General features: G+C 36.8%; 2 protein-coding genes across 2 annotated transcripts; both read right to left on the bottom strand.

Moving 5' to 3' along the window:
• Positions 1-574: 574 nt before the first annotated feature.
• Positions 575-8,352, bottom strand: LOC121951639 (protein THEM6). The gene is made up of 3 exons (XM_042498040.2): positions 7,171-8,352; positions 4,414-4,918; positions 575-3,433 (listed from the first exon to the last, which is right to left on the bottom strand). The coding sequence occupies exons 2-3, from the start codon at positions 4,912-4,914 to the stop codon at positions 3,326-3,328; spliced, it is 609 nt and encodes a 202-aa protein (XP_042353974.1). The 5' UTR covers positions 4,915-4,918; positions 7,171-8,352; the 3' UTR covers positions 575-3,325.
• Positions 8,353-8,496: 144 nt separating this feature from the next.
• LOC121951640 (protein THEM6-like) lies at positions 8,497-11,173 on the bottom strand. The gene is made up of 3 exons (XM_042498041.2): positions 11,050-11,173; positions 8,919-9,424; positions 8,497-8,835 (listed from the first exon to the last, which is right to left on the bottom strand). The coding sequence occupies exons 2-3, from the start codon at positions 9,420-9,422 to the stop codon at positions 8,728-8,730; spliced, it is 612 nt and encodes a 203-aa protein (XP_042353975.1). The 5' UTR covers positions 9,423-9,424; positions 11,050-11,173; the 3' UTR covers positions 8,497-8,727.
• Positions 11,174-12,995: the final 1,822 nt, after the last annotated feature.

The raw sequence follows: 12,995 nt of genomic DNA, 5'->3' as shown, positions 1-12,995 counted from the left end.
AGTAGCCCATAATTTACTCGAAATATATTTATTATTATTACTATTATGTTTGTTTTGTCAATACTAAAATGTAACATGCTTAATTTCAAAATAATGTAACTTAAACTGCATTAATTATTTAATAGCTATAAATACGCAAGAAAACTGAAACACTGATGGCTGTTTTCAAATGCATTTCATTTCAAGCTTTTTGATTGCCTACGTTGTGAATTTTTGCTTTTGGTTTTAGTACATTTAATTGAGTACTATACAATACAGTTCAGTGGCAAATGTTATACCTTTAGCTGCACAACACACACACACACACACACACACACACACACACACACACACATACATACACACACAAAGAAAGATTACATATTTTTATAATAGACTGTAATAGACTAGAATTTGTTCTGTTTTGTTGCTGTTAATTTTTTTGACATGATGCTTTTAAATTAAGGATTTTGCTGTCTGTTTTCTCTGCCCAAAATTCGTGGTTATCAGGAAATTGATAATAAAGTTAAAGGCTAAATTTTTCTTCATTACCTTACATGTGTAAAAATGTATGCAAGTCACCATTGCCGTGTAATGCGCCCTGAATTTTTTATTTTTATTTTGTTAAATTCATCTTGAGAGACAACGCAGGGCATGGAAAACCAGTTTGACAAATTATTTCACACTAACACATCAGACTTACACAAAAGGTTTAACCGTTTGTAGAGAGTAAACATCTGCTTAATTTTGAGAAGTTACTAAAGCAAATACTGACTGGACTGGTCGAATACACATATCCAATGGCATTACTGAGGTTTTTACTTAGTAACGTATAAATACTAGTCTTCAATATAGGCCCACAAACCACAGGGTAACAGCAGCTTGGGCTATTGCTGAATAACAAGCTCTTAAAAGACAAGCTTGGTCACCAGAACATAGTTCCCAATGCATTTTTAATTTAAAATGCCGTTAAATAATTAACAAACACAATACATACAGTTAAGTACATTAACCCATTTCAATGGATCTTAAGTAATATAATGGAAAACAATCGGACATAAATAAATTAAGCAGGGATTTCAGTGTGTCGACGACATAAATAACTGGTTAAACATACATCTATAAAAAAAATGATTTTGTTTCCTCTTCATACAGAACGATACATTACTTTGGTCACAAAATAAAGCTTTGATGCATTAAAGGGAAGCTTCCAGATTTCGAAAGGCCAAGCATCATCCTAATAGCAGCGTTTTTCTTGCGTTGCAGGTTTTGAAAAGTTGCCAGCAACCTCATATCAGCATTTGCTTATTGTGCCTGTTAACTTAGATTTGAGCCACTTTCTCTTGAAATTACATGCAATTCCAATCAAGAAGCCCACCCTTTAAATGCATGTAGTATAAGGTCGCGAAAAGAACAATACAGTGCTTATTAAAAGGATGCCTTAAAGGGATAGTTCACATTATATGAAATGGGGTTGTACGAAGTACTTATCCATAGAGTGTGTATTACCTAAAGTAGATGTGAGGGGTCACGCCACCAGTTTGGAGAAGCAGGCTGGAGTCTGACATGGATCTAAGCAATCTACTGCTGTGGATGGGTCAGCAACAAAATTAATTTTAGCCACCAAAACCACATGACCAAATCAATATCAGTTTATACGTACGCTTATTTAGAATCAGAGCTCCCACCCGTCTTCACAGGTGAAATGCCAAATCTTTTACATGATTTTTCAAGGGCTTAAATATTTTTTTCTTGCCCTGCTTGCCCATATTTGCAGTTTCATCTGGCTGGCAAACATGGAGGGAGAGACGAAAGACAGCGGGGAAAATAAAAAAAAAAGACAAACATACGCGATGGTAAACAAACGTCAAAAACTGACGCATAATGGAGCAACGCCACATCTGCAGCTACAGAAAATACATTAGACAATGTGTTAAATCACATGGAAGGTTATTAAAGAGGATTACCATAACAACCTCACTTCACACAACAAAATCCCATGACTTTTCAGAAACTTTCAATGTATTAAAAAAGCCAAACTGATTTCACAACATTTCACGTTTGGGAATTGTGATCGGGAAATTCTGTGACTTTTCCAGGTTTGGAAAATGAAGCAATTTTATTGCTCTCTGCAAAGCCAGACTCCACTGAAAAAAACAGTGATTTAATATTGCTGAACACAGGAGCTGCTGGTCTGCATCAGCCTTGAATAGTTTTTTTTTTGTCTTTGTTATTTTTGTGACTTTGGTGCATAAATAGGTTTGTTTGGATTCACCAAAGTCACACAATAACACAAAACTAAATAACTGATGGAAGCAGCAGTAGACCAGCTGCTCCTGTGTTCAGCTAAAATGACTGTTTTTGTCAGTGGAGGCTGGTGGCTTTATGAGAGCAAAGGTGGGGAACTGAAGCCATTAAGGGCTTTCCCATCAGAACAGGCTCTCTGACGGGTGAGCGAAAAAAGCGAGAAAGATAAAGAGAAGAAAATACTCTCAAAATAGCGTCCACTTAAACTGATAAAAATGTTTTAGGTCAATAGGTGGCTAAAATATGTTTTGTTGCTGACCTCTCCACAGCAACGTTATCTTCCATGTTGGACTCCGCCTTCTTCTCAAAACTGGGGGCATGTCGAGAGACTATGTCGAGTACCTTACGTAATACACGGACTACCGATACTTCATACAACCCCACTTCAAAAAATCTGAACTATGCCTTTAAAACCAAATATTCCCTTTCATATTGTTAAGAGGAATTCACTTTGTCTCGTCACTTGGGGTACGTTGTGCAAAAAGTTCATGATGTCCCTTCAAGCATTTTCATTACACCTACGCTTTTTCTTTTTTTTCGTAAAAAGTTATAATTCTCTGAAACTGTAACTGTAAACTACGGCTAATTAAGAGAAACAGGCACAAAAGAAATCTTCTGTATGTTTCAAAACATGCGTTGATGTCAGTGGAAGATTAACTTTTGCTCTACATGCTTATCTGAAGTTTTCTGCTAAAAATGAGAATGACGACGCCTAAAGCCCGTGTGTGAGCTGCGAGGGGAAAGCTACGTTCTTGTGTCACTTCATTCGGAGAGAACTTTAAATACGATCCCAATGCATATAGTGCATTTTAAAATATGGACTAACCTACAGTTCAAGTTTTCGTTAGTTCAGTATTTCTGTTCAAGTCATACAAAAATACACAGCAGGGAGGATCAACCCGAAAACGGAGAAATATGGAATCTTGTGAGTCAACTAAACACCGTCTATGATGTTCTCGTATGTCTACTGGTTATGTGCGTGCAATGCAGATGATATGTGGGCCTACACTCATGATACACGATGTCACGGTGTGGAGTTTCACTTGTTCTTCTCTTCCAGTCCGCTCTCTGCTCTCAGAGCCTGGCTGCTGGCTGAGATGAAGCTGATCCAGTGTTTGAGGTCCTCGGGAAATTCGGGGCACTCGATCTGCACAAAAACATAAAGTTAGAAGAACGCCAAAGCAGAATTAAGCCACAGTGCAGAGCTGAAACTCTGTTGACCAACAATTAATAAATGAGAAGTTTTAACATTTAAATTAAAATTCAAAAAGGTTTTCCTTGTCTTTTGTGACAGAAAACTGAATGTCTGCAGATTTTGGACTGTTGGTTGCCCATAACTAAAGGTTCAGTGTGTAAGATTTCAGGGGATTTAGTGACATGGAGCAGTGAGAATTATAGATCGCAACCAGCTCAAACTTAGAATGATTTTACTGTTCAGGTTTTTTTTTCTGTAAACCAAAATATTCTCGTGCATAATGTGAGCACTTTATGTTAAGATGACAGGCACAGAGTCCTTGCTGTGCATCAAATGAACGTTTTTTAAACTATATAAACGTCGTTTTTATTAGAAGTGACATCTTCCTCTACAAAACAAAAGGAGAGTGTGATCAAACCGGGACCCGTTTGTTAGTTAGTTACTTAGTTAGTTGTTATTTCTGTGTTGTGCCATTTCTGGCCCATCACAGACATCATCACAACACAAAGCTCACGTCATCTTCTGGTTTTACAGACATCAGCAAAAAAGAAAAAAAGGTGCACAAAATAAATTAAGTTACAAAATGAAATATGACCAATATTCTTGCGAAAAATGAATTGTACAGTGAAAAACAAATTTTACCGGATCTTGATAAAGAGCTTGTTTTCTCGTCTCCCATGCTCTCTCCAGATAACGAGCTAATCTGAATGTTTCATACATAAATAACCACCTTAATCTTTGTGCATCATCCTTAAATAACAAATCTATACCTGTTTTTATGTTACTCAACAAAAATGTGTGCATTTCTTTGTTTTACTATGTTTTTGTTGTAATTCTATGATTCCTATTAAAATAAAAGTACACAAGGTGAGAGAGTAATCGTCAGTGGCAACCTTACTATTGTCACAACGTTACTTTTTTACATCTCTCACCTTTCTTTTGCAGACAAACTCGATGATCTTCTCAGGGGTGCAGCGCACCACGTTCTGCCTGCAGAGCATCACCGCAGACACGAAACCATCTTTCTTGGACACAAATCGCTGCTCCAGGTAAAACGCCTTCTCATCCCATCCCAATATTTTGGTCCGAATCTCAAAGGCCTCACGGAAGGCCAGGGAGCGCCGATACCGGATGGTGGAGGCCCCTACCACCAATCTGGCCCCCAGTTTGCGCGAGGCCATGAAGAGCCCGTTTCGCATGTAATGGTGGAAACGGGCAAAGTCACACTCTCGTAGGTATCGGGAGTTGTTCATGTGGCCCATATAGTCCAAATCATGAGGAAGGACCATGCCGTCAATGCTTTGCTCAGCCAGCATGTCCCATATTCTGGGTTGGAACCACGCTTCGAAGAATACCTGGGCCCCCCGGAGGAAGTACCACACATCCAGACTGCAGAAGAGGAGGAGGAGGGCACCCAACACCAGCAGCAACATCGCTCTGGAACAACAGTCCAAATAAGATAAACCTTTACTGGTCTCCATCAGGGGGAGTTGGTTGTTGCAGCAACACAAGAGCAGTAACAGTACAGTGAATACAGAAAGTAAAAGAAATACATTATAAGAAGTACATAAAACTAAAGTAAGAACAGAAAAAAAAGAAACCATACAGGAGTATTAGAAACAAAGCCGCAAGGTAAAGTGACAGTGTGGTGATGAGAAGCTGCAGAGTCCAGAAGTTTATCTTAAGTGTTTTTACGAGGATGATGACATGAAGGTGGTACGTGGTGTTTGTCTGTATGGTACACATCATGATAACAGCTGGTTAAAAATAACAGACTAAGTAAACGTAATTCAAAGAAATGACAGAGAATGTATTTTTGGGAATATTACCTTAAAGCAACACTGTACCACAACAGTAAGAAGTGAAAAAAGAGGGTTATTGTTTGAAATGTTGACACAATTTTATACAACGCTCATGGAAAATATTCAAAAATCTTTAAGTTAAAAATGATTTTCATTTGAAATTGTAAAACATTACAAATGAACTATTTCCAGAGGTTTGTCAGAGCTGACCTGTGTGAGGAAGGTCTGAGCATAGCCGCCAGAAAGTTACATAAAATAAACATTTCTGTTTGTTTCCTGAGGGCCCTGACTCTTTTTTAAAGTATTGCAACATAACTCAGGATGTATTGTGTGAGTGTTAATGGAAAAAAATGGTATGTTACCTAAAATGAAACATTGCAGCTTTGATATAAATATAATACAGAAAATGATGTAAAAATCTGTAACATATTAGCTTTATACAATGGTACAATGTAACAAAGTAATAATGCTTCACAATATATTTTTGAAAGAATCTGTACTTTACTTGAGTTTTTATATTTCTGTCAACTTTCAGTTTTAATAAACTACATTTCCCCAAAGCATTTTAGTTACTCACTTCAAAATAGGGAAGGAAAGGATGGAGAGGGAATGATTTTTTTTTTTTATCTTTAAATCCTCTAAGTTGCAAAGGAAGACGAAGTTTTTCAAGTGCAACGCAAGCTCAATTTTTAAGGTGGTGTATGTTACAAAGAAATAAACTTCATTATTCTTACAATTCTGCTTCCGCTTGCTTTTTTATTAGCAGCACTTACTTGTACTTTTGCTTCAATATTAAGTATGTTTGTGATAAAATTACTTCTGATACTTAAGTACAGTAAATATCTGATACTTTAGGACTTTTACTCATGTAATATTCTTACAGGTGACTTTAACTTCCACCAAAGTCATTTTCCTGGTGAGAAATCTGTAATTTTACTCAAGTTTGGCTCTCAGATATTTCATCCACCACTGGCATAATGGTCATCCATATGGTAAAAGGTTGTAATAAAATAACATAAAATAAAATAAAATAAATAAAAACGGTATAGTACAGAAATATTACATACAATATACAATATTAATCCTTTGAAACGCGGAGTGACACTTTTCAAAAGTATTTAAAGCACTGAAATCTGAGCAAATCTGTGCAATTTCTTTCAAAAACATAAGGAAAAAAGCAATAAACAACTTGGCAAGAAATATTCCACAAAGTGCCAAAAAATGTCGTTATAATTATCATGATCAAATATTTAAAATTGTGTTACAAAGTTATAATTTTAATCACTTTTTCCCACGTTATTTCCTTGTTTTTTAGTGCTACATTACCGTCTTCCCGGATATTTTTAAAGAAATCGCGCCAATTTGCTCACAGTTTCAAGAGTTAAATAATAAAAACACAGCATAGTGTGGTATAATATGACATAGCAATAAACATTAGTAACAAGAATCATAACTTATTTAAGAGCAATGACCACACATTAGTTTGCGACATGTATTTCCTTTGAAAGACGCATAAAAAAGGAGCTCGTGTTTTCTTAATTAAGTCAATATGCTCCTTTGACCTCATCAATGTCAGTGCAGACGTGTAGAAAAACAAGATTTTGGTGCTTGTTTTTTAAAACTCGACGCCTTAATATTATGATTTAAAAACGCTGAAGCATCATTTCCTCACAATCACCGCTTCAACCTTGAGAGCTTCACTGCAGGCTGCTGACAGACGGAGCTGTTAGCTTAGCTGCTAGCTGCTGCCGGCAGCTGCTGGCCTCGCAGAGCACAAACCAAACTCCTCGAGCCAAAAGTTGTTATTTTTACGTCTTACTCGACATCGAAATTTACACAAAAGCCACAGACACTGCGGAGTTATTCGTTTACGGCTGTAAAACTCACCGTACGTGCAGAAGAGAGTGCTACCATGAGATGCGATGCAACTTCGACAGAATCTACAAAAACCGGTTCAAATGAATGAACATGACTTCCGGGTATGTGACGTCATTCGATTCTTCTTCTTTGAGGTTTTACCGCAGTTCAACAGTGCTCATTACTGCCACCTGGTGGAGCTGGTGACCTCCTACAGGGCACAGTATACAGTACATCCCCAAATATGCTGGAAAATCTAAACTCAATATTTTTGTTTTGCTTTCTATTTGTACATATGCCACTACTTCTTATATTGCTTTTAAAAATTCTATATTTTTATTTTCTAGTCTTTAAATTACACATCTTGTTTTTTTTGTCTGATTTTTGTTTGTTTTGTTTTCTTTTGCTGGTGGGTTTAAAGACTTTTAAAAGGTACGCCTATTTTTTAATCATTTATTTATTTATTGGAAGCCTCAGCTGAGAGACTACAAATGAATTTGCCTCCTGGGTAATTCTGGCATTTTTATACCTTGTGTATTTATTAATTTGCACTGTCCCTTTTTAAATAAATTAAACCTAAGATCTAAGACTTATATATTTATTTCTTTTATTACAAATTTACTAGAAAACAAATTCAAAATCACCCCATATTTGGGGGTAAAATGTTTACAATAGTATTCTCCTATCATTCAACATGGTGAGGACATAAGTTTTAATCATTCAGTTCTTCTTTTAAAGTTAAAACAATTTTAAATGTAAATATTGCATATGGTGTCTCAATTATACAGGTTCTGTCTCTGTTAAAGTAGTCATTATTAAAGGCAAACAACATCTTTTTCTTCAAAATTCCTAAAAAAAAAATCCTATCACCTAAGACAGCCCAAAAAATAATAACATGAACAACCCTCCCCCAAAACTCTACAATGCTGAAACTAAAATTTGTGATGTTATAGGGTATGAAGTCTGGAGCTGCTCTAAATACAATGAATCGGGAAAAATGTTATATGATACTGAGAGCAACCAGGAGGATGTTCTGGTTATATGGGTATTTTTTCTGTTTCTGAACTGACAACGCAATAGAAAAAAAGCTCATCTGCGCATAAAAAAGAAAACCAAAATTCTGTAGGTCCACAAAATCAGGCTCCCATTGACTGTCTATGGAGCGGCATGGACTTGATACCCTGTGACGTCACAAGTTTGAGACTTCCTTCTCTGTTTTCTGGCTTTGAGAGAGAGTAGCTCATGTTCACAAATACTGATTGAAATTTCATAAACTGTGGAAATAACACCAAAATTCCCAATTTTAGGTGGTGTTCCTCTTTAACTATTGCATCAATAGGACTAAGACAGACTTCATACAGTCGTATTACTTTATTCCTGAATTAGTAATCAGTTTTCAGCATCTCCAAAAAATCTGGTGTGCAAATTCTTCCAGTGTTGACATGGCTAAGTACTGAGGTCTAGAGCCTGTTTTCAGATGTGTAGGCACAAGTGTGTTACAGTCAGACGAAAACTGTCTTGTAAATCCTGAGCTGGTAAATCAAACATCCGACAAAAGGCCAGTCTTAAAGTTTCCCTTGCAATATGTTATTTGTCCTTCTCGTCTAGTCCACTCTCGGCTCTGAGGGCCTGGCTGCTGGCCGAGATGAAGTTGACCCAGTGCTGAAGGTCGTCTGGAAACTCAGGGCACTCCACCTGCAAGAAGCACACCATAGACGCAATGTTCTTCAATTACTGAAGGTGACAACATTGCACGTGTTTATTCATTCGTTTCTTACCTTCCGTTTACACAGGTGCTGCATGATCTTGTCTGGGCTGCTGCGTATGACGCTCTGCTTGCAGTACATGACGGCACACACCAACCCATCTTTCGTTGACACAAATCTCTGCTCCAGGAAAAAGGCTTTGTCATCCCAAGTGACGATGCGACTCCGCAGCTCGTACCCCTCACCTATACACAGAGCCCTGCGGTAACGGATGGTGGTGGCCCCCACAACCATTGAGGCTCCGAGCGCTCGCAGCGCCTTGAACACGCCGTTACGCATGTAGAGAGAGAAGCGGGCAAAGTCACACTCCCGCAGGTAACGAGCGTTGTTCATGTGGCACATGTCGATGTCGTTGGAAGTGACCCGGCCTGTTCGGATCTGCTCTGCCGTGACGTCCCAGATCGGAGGCTGGAACCAGGCCCGCAGGATCACAGCAGCTGCCCGGAGGAAGTACCACACATCCAGAGTGCAGAAGAGAGCCAGCAAGGCGGCGAGCACCCACAGCACCCACCACATCCCTGCGGAGGAAAGGGGTCACGGGGTCACCGGGATGTAGAGATGGGACGTGACTGAGGAAGCTAAGCTTAGGTAAATGTATTAAACAGTAGATATAGCGTTTTATTCAGGACATTAAACAAAAAACAAAATAAAGACAGAAAAAAAATCCATTTTACAAGAGACAGAAGTTAAAGTTAATTTCATTCATTCTAATTTGTCTCAGTATTTCAGCCTTTTAAAAAGGTATTTTTCTTTTTTTTCTAAATTGTGTTATACCAAATTTAAAATTTTGGTAGGTTCAAAAGAATAAATGGCAAACAGGGGCTCCATATTTGCTTGAGACTCACTTCAATGTCCATAAGGCAGTGACAAAGAATTTGACCACAGTGATTAACATTACATCTATCAATCAGATTAATTAATAATCCCCAGTATGAAAGAAAGAATTAAAAATTCATGCATTATGCTCCAGTTTTCACATCAGTATGTAAAACATTTTAAAAATATAAAAATATGTACAATATGATGAGCATGTTAAGTGTGTAAAAATGTGCTTTATGTTAAATAACAATGTCTGAAACTAGTATGTAAAGTTTTAGAAAAATAGAAATATAGGCATTATTCTACAATGTATAACACAATATACACACCAATAAAATTATGAATCAGAAATATATAGAAAATGTGCATCACATGTTTTAGACAAATTCAGGAGTGGTGTTGGCAAGAATAAACTCGTATACTGAAGTATTTTGCAGTTGAATAATTGCACTGACTATTGCTGTAATTACTGCACAATCAAGAAAGTGTTACAAAATGATTTTACCTAATTCTAATAATAATACAGTTGCAAAACATTATAAGGGGAATAATTCTCTCCCTTCGTTTTGCAGGAAAGTACATATCATGTCATGCTTCTGACAAAACTGACAGGAAGGTGTAGTGTTTAAGCACCAAAACCTGCAGCAGTTTGGTTTAAACGGGATTAATCTAGTGTCTGTTCCTTTAAATGTTTATATGAAAACTGTGGCCCAATCGTAAGGTAATTTCTCATTTTTTTGTACAGATGTCACATATTTTGAGATTCAACCTGACTGTTTCAAAACGAGTTTCAGCGTTTTTTACCTTTCAGGATGTCTCTGAACTGATTTATCTAAACGTGAGAGCAAACAGGTTCTGCAGGACAGACAGGTGCTGCTCTCAGTGCATGATCAGAGGAGGGTCAATGAGTAGAAACACATCTAAAAAATATTCGACGCATTAAACTCATCCATTCAAGTTGTTGCTACCATCATTATGCTGACTCTTAGATTATTGATTAGCTGCATAAAAAGTAATTAATACTAATAAAGATAGAAAAGCAGTGCCATGACTGCAGAGCTGTGCACACCAAGTTACTGCTCATTAGTCCTAGTTTTTAAGAGTATTACTTTGACACACACGTCCTTCCCACGAGTTTAAATAAATGACACATTTTGGGATTTTAAAGTGAAGCTAATGTTACTATAAAGGCTGGCAGCTCTGAAGTAAAACTACCCGCTGAGGTAACATTAGTGTCGCAAGTTTTCAGTCTAACTTTATGGTGAACGTAAATAAACCGACGAAGCAAAGACACTAACGGTTTAAACTTTTAGGAAAAACTCACCTGCTGTCTGATTCCTCCTATTTCCACTCAAATCTGCCGAGTCGACAGCATTCAGTCCTGCACACAATTCAACATGAGTCTGATGAAGCCGGAAAGTTTCACCACATATTTAAAAGACTCCCGCTACAGCTTTCAAAATAAAAGCACTACGGACGCAGGCGATTTCAGACGTCGACAACGCGTACAAACGTGAATGATGAGATTCATGTTTTGATTAATCAGTTTTGATGATGTGAAATTACCATGTAACAGACATTCAAAGTACTAAGGCATATAATGCATTTAATAGATTTTTGTTAACGCAGGGGAATTTAATTTGAAGACAAAAGTTATTAACTTCCTCTATTTTGTAGTGCGAGAGTGTGACGTAGGGGCAGTATGGGCAACGGGGATTGGTCACTTGGCATGGACGTAAATCTAACAATTGAATATTGTTGAATTGGTCATTAATTCTCCCAAAGAAATGATTTATTTGACTTATCCTGTAAACCTGTGCTCTAAAAATGTAGACGATGATGTCACCTATGTCACTTATTTTATGAACAACTGTATAAAATTATTTTAGATAGATTTAGGATATTTCTTTAAGACCATGACTAGTTCCATTATTCGTTTGGAAAGAAAATGCATTATATATTTGTTTAGTAAGACTATTGATTGCAAAAACAAATGTTTATTTTAGAAATTTTACATTTAAACATGCAAATGGACAACAGCAATGCAACACATATAACTGAGAATAGTAACTAGACACGACATTGAAACATTACATGGACTAAATAGTAGTGAATAGAAGTGAATAGTGAAGCAATCAAACTGAGGCAAGTGTGCAAGGCCTTAAATCCTTTACTATTTGTTGAATGATACCCCCATGTAGATATCGCCTTGTCTTTTGTTTTGTCAAATTCTATAACTGTCTTTCTTCAAAGATAATTGTATAGATTAAAATGTATTAAATTAAAAAACAATTTTAATGTTTTCAATTAAAAATTAAAACTTTATATTTTTTTATAAGAAGAACTATTCTTGCTGAGAATGATTCGCCTCTAATAGTATCTGCTCTAAAGTAATAATTATTAAATTTGTGCTTAATGTGCAGATGAAAATCAGCCTGTATGGTCAGCACCAGACCAGGCAAATCTGGCGTTCTAGGCAAGCAAAGTTATTAGTTGCTCCTTTCACATATAAAGATCAGGCCTTGGGCATGTCTGCATAAAAATCTCACGTGACTTAATAGCAAATTAATAAGAATCAGTTTTAACAGGGAGAAGTATTTCTGTGTTTGAAAATTATGAAAGAAAAACCTGCTGCATCCTTCACTCAATCACTCACATTTTGTTTTTTACTATCACTATTAAAATAAATGCAATGTAATTTTAAAATGTTGCAAACAATAAGTGAATAGGACAGAATGAAAAAAAAAACCACACTGAAAAATCAAAAGTCAAAACAACAATTACCTCCAAACAAAAGCATCATCAGCATCATCAGACAACAGAAGAAACAAATAACTGTCCATCGCTCTCCATACAAAGTACAAGTGATGGGGCAGGAGTAAAAATGGATCAAAATAACCCGCAGAATTTTTTTTCCAAACAACAGAATGATGAGTCTATAACAAACTTGTGCAGATTAATATAAAAAGCAGCTGGTGATGATACTGATGTTAAACTACACCGCTGTATTTTAAAGCTGGATTTGCCGAGAGCGATGATCCATCACCATTTTCTTCATATCCTGGTCGACTCTGATGTCACTCATTTCAAGCTCGTGTCCTGGGCCGGCCGTCGGCTCGTACTGGTGTCTGCAAAACAATGTGCAGAAAATCTCATTACACTTACGTACCCAACCTGACATAAAAAGATGAGTTCATGTGCAACCGTGTGGTTCCTAAACTAGTTTCAGTCACTTAGGTAACCACAAATCTCACTTTTAATGATTGCTAA

Source organism: Plectropomus leopardus, chromosome 12, assembly GCF_026936395.1.
Source record: "Plectropomus leopardus strain MGB_pleo_1.0 chromosome 12, ASM2693639v1, whole genome shotgun sequence".
Classification (NCBI taxonomy): domain Eukaryota; kingdom Metazoa; phylum Chordata; class Actinopteri; order Perciformes; family Serranidae; genus Plectropomus; species Plectropomus leopardus.
This window is presented reverse-complemented; position numbering and strand designations above follow the sequence as displayed.

Coding starts and splice junctions, on each gene's coding strand:
- LOC121951639 (XM_042498040.2), bottom strand. CDS start 4,914: ATGTTGCTGCTGGTGTTGGGTGCCCTCCTCCTCCTCTTCTGCAGTCTG. Junction 3,434..4,413: donor AGTTTGTCTGCAAAAGAAAG/GTGAGAGATGTA, acceptor GTTTTTGTGCAG/ATCGAGTGCCCCGAATTTCC.
- LOC121951640 (XM_042498041.2), bottom strand. CDS start 9,422: ATGTGGTGGGTGCTGTGGGTGCTCGCCGCCTTGCTGGCTCTCTTCTGC. Junction 8,836..8,918: donor AGCACCTGTGTAAACGGAAG/GTAAGAAACGAA, acceptor TGCTTCTTGCAG/GTGGAGTGCCCTGAGTTTCC.